Source organism: Vicia villosa, linkage group LG3 (genome assembly GCF_029867415.1).
Source record: "Vicia villosa cultivar HV-30 ecotype Madison, WI linkage group LG3, Vvil1.0, whole genome shotgun sequence".
Taxonomy (NCBI): Eukaryota; Viridiplantae; Streptophyta; class Magnoliopsida; order Fabales; family Fabaceae; genus Vicia; species Vicia villosa.
In genome coordinates this window covers 13,814,102-13,820,523 of record NC_081182.1, presented here as the reverse complement: position 1 = coordinate 13,820,523, position 6,422 = coordinate 13,814,102, and the positions used below count along the sequence as shown (strand labels likewise).

Below are 6,422 nucleotides of genomic sequence, written 5' to 3'. Positions count from 1 at the left end.
TTGGCCCAAAGTCACCCTTCCAGCTCGACTAAGGAGTTTGGTACTTCAACTATCCAAATTTTTAGTAAAGGACCTGTGATAAATAAAGTCAATATTATTAACCCTACCATATAGCATGGAAAAATAAAGATATTAAAACTTATGAAAATATACATCTATATCAAACTATAGTTAGACTCATTTGAACATCAACATAGAAATAGTCATGTTGAACAAGCTAACAAAATCATCCTTAACAGATTGAAAAGAGATTGGATCAAGAAAAAAAATGAAATTCTGGAACTTAAAATAAATGTCAAGGCTGATTTTACAACACCAAAACACAATGTCAAGACAGATGTTTAGACATCATATGATTGACAAAACAATTTTACCAAACAATAAATTATATAGAAGTAAATATCATAAGATAAAGGACACACTCAATTGTTAACCCAGTTTGATGAAACTCACCTACTATGGGGGCTACCAAGCCAGGAAGAAAATCAACTATGATATTATTAGCTCAAAGCTATACAACCCTAGTTTATAACATATCACCTAATCACTACCTTGTGCAACTTCTACCTAGGACACTCCTAGATATGAGATCCCCCTCTCGCTTCCCTCAATCACACCTATGTGATTGTTAACAACAATAAAAATTGATAGAAGATATACTTCCAATTACACAAATTACACTCTTGCTTAAAAGCTCAAGAGTGAATCATAATGAACAATGAACAATCAGTCAAACTCCATGCATCAAAAGATACATTAGTGACATACACCAAAACAATACTCTAAAAAGACTCCCAAATTGTAAGACTCTTGCAACAATAATTCTCCTTATTTTCTTTGTTGTCTTCTTAGGTTTAGGCTCCTCCTTTTATAAGCCAATATAACCATTGGGTTTGGATAGTCAATCTGGCTATAATCTTCTGCAAATCAAATCAAATCAAATCATATCAAATCTAATAAAATCATCAAATGCAAGGCAAAATTTTGGCTTTAGAATTTCTAAGAGCTAATTCATCTTCCTCTTTGGACCAATTTTCTTCTGGCTTCAAACACCCATTCCATTCTTTGTCCTTCACAACAGGATGATTCCATCCTTTCAAAAGAGCCTTCCAAGATTTGCTGTCCACGAATTTCAAAAAGTCTATCATTCTAACCTTCAAATAGTTATAGTTTGCACTATCTAACAAAGGTGGTCTGTTACTGTATCCTCCTTCCTTGTCCATAGTACCAAAAAGTATCTTCCCTGGAACTCACCCAAAACTAGAACAGGGTGCCTACTCTGATTGCCAATTGAAATTTTGGAACTTAAAATAAATGTCAAAATTGATTCCCAACACCAAAACACAAAGTCAGGAGAGATGTTAAAACATCATCTTCCTGACAGAACAATTTTACCAAACAATAAATTATGATAGTAGAAGGTAAAAGACATAATCTATAGTTAACTTATTTCTGTGCAACTCACCTACTCTAGGGGCTACCAAGTCACAAAGGAAATCGACTATGATAATATTAGTTCAAAGATAAACAACTATGGTTTACAACATGTCACCTAATCACTACCTTGTTCAACTTTTACCTAGGACACTCCTAGATATGAGATCCGTCTTCCACATCCCTCAATCACACCCTTGTGATTGTTAACAAGAATAACAATTGATAGAAGACATACTTCCAAATACATAAATTACACTCTTGCTTAAAAGCTCATGAGTGAATCACAATGAACAATGAATAATCAGTCAAAGTCTCTGCATCAAAAGATACATGAGTGAGATTCACAAAAAAAATACTCTAAAAAGACTCCCAAAACCCTAAGACTCTTGCAACAATAATTCTCCTCCTTTTATAAGCCAGTACAACCATTGGGCTTGGATATTCAATCTGGTTATAACCTTCAGCAAATCAAATCAAATCAAATTAAATCAAATTAAATCAAATATTCAAATGCAAGGCAAAAGGTTTTTACATCCAATCAAGCAAATCAAATATTTATTTATCTCTTCAGCTTTGAAACAAATCTTCAGTGAATCCAATCTTCAATGCGCTACTTGATTCACAAATAACAAAACAAATTTTCTGGAACAATAAGAATTGATCTTCCAGAAATAGAGACATCACGGGCTTTAGTATCGTAGCAACATGTTTACGACATCTTATCCAACATCTGGATGAACTGATTGTTTTACCAAAATGCAGCCAACAAACTAAAACCTAACAAAAAAATATAATGGAATGAAGCGCTCAATGGACTACTATGAGCATATCACATTATTCCTTAACTATCAGTAAAGGAAACACCCTTAAACACACACACACACACACACACACACGTATATATAACTATTATGGAAAACACATTTCGTCAAAAAATATTACAACGAGCTTTCGTTAACCGTGGTGGAATCTCGTTTTTGGGCACTTTTTTTGTTTTTAATAAAAGATATTTTACTACAGTGAATGTTAAAATCCGTAGTGAAATGTACCAAGAGTTACAGGGATTGAATCCCAGCTCCTTCAATATATTATTATATTGTCACAAAAAGGTAATGTCCTTGTATATCATCACAGTTAATTTAGTCAATCATGGTGTAAAGTCCAATCATATAATCACGGTTCATCTTGTCAACAATGATGAAAAGTGATATTTTTTAGTATCTAAGCGAAAGTATCTCTCGCTCAGTACATAACAGTCGTTTCTCTCAAAAGAAAACTCTAACACATTTCACTCTTCTCTCTCTAAAGAAAACCCTAACATCCATATCACTCATCACACATAGTGCAACCTTCAGATTCGTCTTCATCAATCGCTACCTTCATGTTCGTTCATTAAAATTATGCTCCGATTTTGTTTACGTTTCTTGTTAAAAATGGTTTCTCTTTTTTTTTTTTTTTTAATTTGGTGAATGTTCCATGTAATGTTGTTAATGTCATGATGTTTTTTTTTACTTATAGAGAAAATGAATGAAGAAAACCACCTTAACAAAGCACATAACTATAAAAGAAATATGAAGTTATTATGTAAACTTCATCCAACTCGTGTTTCTTTTTCATAGCATCATAAACTAGATGAACTTCATCCACGATTGTTTTTAATAAAAGGTGCGTTTTTGAAATATTTTATTATATCTTGTGTTATTGTATGTTGTGTATGTTGTTAATATTATGTTTATAAAAGGTATGTTTTTAAATGTTGTTGTATGCTATTATTATGTTCATAGGTTCAATAATTTTCCAAAGAAGTTTGCATAACAGACGCACGTGATCGATCACGTGCTATTTCTCATATAGCTATAAATAAGTGATTAAGTAGTCATAGGAATCATTCATCCAAAAACAAAAATCATACACATTAGTTTTATTCCTTAAAGATGATGAGACCTGCTCTTGCATTATTGCCTCTCTTGCTTCTCTTGGTATGCTTCACTTTTCTTACATGCATATGTACACAATCATTGTCCTCTAGTAGTAGCCTCTTTGATATTTAGTTTTCTTTTCTATAGTTGAATGCAACAACAATACATGAGTTTTCAGTATTATAATTATTTTATTTTAATATAAATTACACATGTATTCTTTTTAAAGTTGTTAATTTATAAATAATAATTATATTAACTATTTATTTATACTAATTCACAAATATAAATAAATGCTACTTCTAAAGATTGAATAGTGACTAATATATTAGATTCATTTAGTTCAACCTGCACATTTTGTTTTTTTATAAATAGAAATAGATGGAAATTTGAATATAAATAATTAAAGATAATATACAAAAAATAATAAATAGTTTATTAAAGTAAAAAAATTTATTTACTCCCTTAGATATTTATATTAACATAATTTATCAATAAGATCTTAGTATGTGTTTAGATTCCATTAATTTAATAAAAGCCACATTAAAAAATTGTTGATTTAATTTTCTAACATCAATCAATATATATATATATATATATATATATATATATATATATATATATATATATATATATATATATATATATATATATATATATATATATATATAGTTTAGTTTATTGTAAAAGTTAAGGTTGTTGTCTATGAGACTATGACCATCAATAGACACTATTTAAATTCTTGAAATTCTATTATAAATTAATCATTAGTGTTATTTTAAATAGTATTATTTAAAAGAATTGAATAAAAGTTCTCATTTGAAAGTGACTTAATATTAATCATAGGTACATTTTCTAATTTAAAATTGTCTCTTATATCTTTTAATTAAATGAAATAATATTTTACATATTTTGTACTTTTTAGATATAAGATATCATATTTTTAGAGAAGAAAATGTATGTCTAAATAGATTAATCAATGTAATTTTTTTATTGATTACACTTGATAGAGTTTTCTTTTTATTTGTGTTTTTGAAAGTGTTTTGAGAGATAGGTTAAACATGTCTAACTATCATTTTTGCTACAAAAATTTAATCGGTTGAGTTTTACCTCTTCTAATCCTTCTTATTTTTTTTTTATTTTTTATTCAATAAATTGTTTTTATACAAAAAATATATTACTTTCATTTGTAATAAGAATGAAAAGAGATAGTGTAATCTTTTGAGAAAATTTCTTTATACACTTTTTTTTAAAAGATACCAAAACAATACTAAGTGAGGTTAGCCACTGATATTTTTTTGTTCTTATATATTTTCTCTGTTTTTTGAAATAAAGATCGTAGGTATTGTTGAATCAAGAATAGATTTAGGAGAATATTGGAAGGTAGTAGTGAAAAAACAAAACATGGTGGAAGAAATTCAAGAACTCCTTGACGCAAACACTAAACATAATTTCAAGACTCTGAAACAATCTTTTGATGGTAAGGAAAAGAAGAAAGCTCTCAAAGATTTTGAACCAAGACCTAACCTTTCATCTTATGGAGAAAATGACATTGATGATAAGGAAAATAAAGGATCCATTGAAGATTTCGAGCCAAAACCTAATGTTTCATCTTATGGAGAAAATGACATTGATGCTAAGGAAAAGAAAGGAGCCATTGAGAATTTTGAACCTAGACCTAACCTTTCATCTTATGGAGAAAATGACATTGATGATAAGGAAAATAAGGGACCCATTGAAAATTTCGAACCAAGACCTAACCTTTCATCTTATGGAGAAAATAAAATTGATGCTAAGGAAAAGAAAGGAGCCATTGAAGATTTTGAACCAAGACCTAACCTTTCATTGTGTGGAGAAAATAACATTGATGATAAGGAAAATAAGGGACCCATTGAAGATTTCGAACCAAGACCCAACCTTTCATCTTATGGAGAAAATGACATTGATGATAAGGAAAAGAAAGGAGTCATTGAAGATTTTGAACCAAGACCTAACCTTTCATTGTGTGGAGAAAATAACATTGATGATAAGGAAAATAAGGGACCCATTGAAGATTTCGAACCAAGACCCAACCTTTCATCTTATGGAGAAAATGACATTGATGATAAGGAAAAGAAAGGAGTCATTGAAGATTTTGAACCAAGACCTAACGTTTCATCTTACGGAGAAAATGACATTGATGATAAGGAAAATAAGGGACCCATTGAAGATTTTGAACCAAGACCTAACCTTTCATCTTATGGGGAAAATGACATTAATGCTAAGGAAAAAAAGAGAGACGCCATTGAAGATTTTGAACCAAGACCTAACCTTTCATCTTATGCGGAAAATGAAATTCATGCTAAGAAAAGGAAGGGAGCCATTGAAGATTTCGAACCAAAACCCGTTGTATCAGCTTATGGAGACAATAACATTGATGCTGAGGAAAAGAATAAAGCATTCAAAGATTTTGAACCAAGGCCAAATGTTTCTGCTTATGAGAACAATGACATTGATGTTGAATACACTAAGGATTTTGAGCCAAGACCAAGTTTGACTAAAGATGATGCATAAATATAATATAATGCAACTTCTATCTATGATGGGGTATATTTAAATAAGTCGATGTTGCTTCATGTTCAGTGATTACTAAGTATGTATTATGTTTTTATGCACTTAATGTTTTTGAATAGTTGTTGTATTCTTGTATGGTGAAGAGATTGTTAGTGAAAATTCTGGTTGTTTATCAAACTCGATTCTTGTTTTCTTAAATTTGAACTCAGTCTCTTTTCAATGCGCCATTTTGAAAATACAAAAATAATGTTTCTGGGAATCGAAGTTATAACCAGTGCCATTTTTTCGGGTTGTTAAGGCAAACCAATGAAAAAGTGGAAGGCTATTTAGTTTTTCTCCTCGGCTAGATGGCCTAGAAAAAATTTGCACATTTTCCATGAAACCTTATGTGATCTCCGGTACACGACCATTCTACCAGAGTAAAGCCCTTTTTCAACCGACGTGTGACATGTTCCACAGTGTGTGCTTCATGCCTCATGTGCTTATATATGCATACCACTCTAGTGTACCCCA

At 30.3% G+C, this 6,422-nt stretch overlaps 1 protein-coding gene across 1 annotated transcript; it reads left to right on the top strand.

Moving 5' to 3' along the window:
- Positions 1–3,337: 3,337 nt before the first annotated feature.
- On the top strand, positions 3,338–6,068 carry LOC131654943 (uncharacterized). The gene is made up of 2 exons (XM_058924866.1): positions 3,338–3,416; positions 4,692–6,068. The coding sequence occupies exons 1-2, from the start codon at positions 3,372–3,374 to the stop codon at positions 5,907–5,909; spliced, it is 1,263 nt and encodes a 420-aa protein (XP_058780849.1). The 5' UTR covers positions 3,338–3,371; the 3' UTR covers positions 5,910–6,068.
- The last annotated feature ends 354 nt before the right edge of the window (positions 6,069–6,422 follow it).

Bases quoted from the DNA above. Each gene is read 5' to 3' on its own strand.
- LOC131654943 (XM_058924866.1), top strand. From the start codon at position 3,372: ATGATGAGACCTGCTCTTGCATTATTGCCTCTCTTGCTTCTCTTG. The intron at 3,417-4,691 runs GTATGCTTCACT...TTTGAAATAAAG, and splicing joins TGCCTCTCTTGCTTCTCTTG to ATCGTAGGTATTGTTGAATC.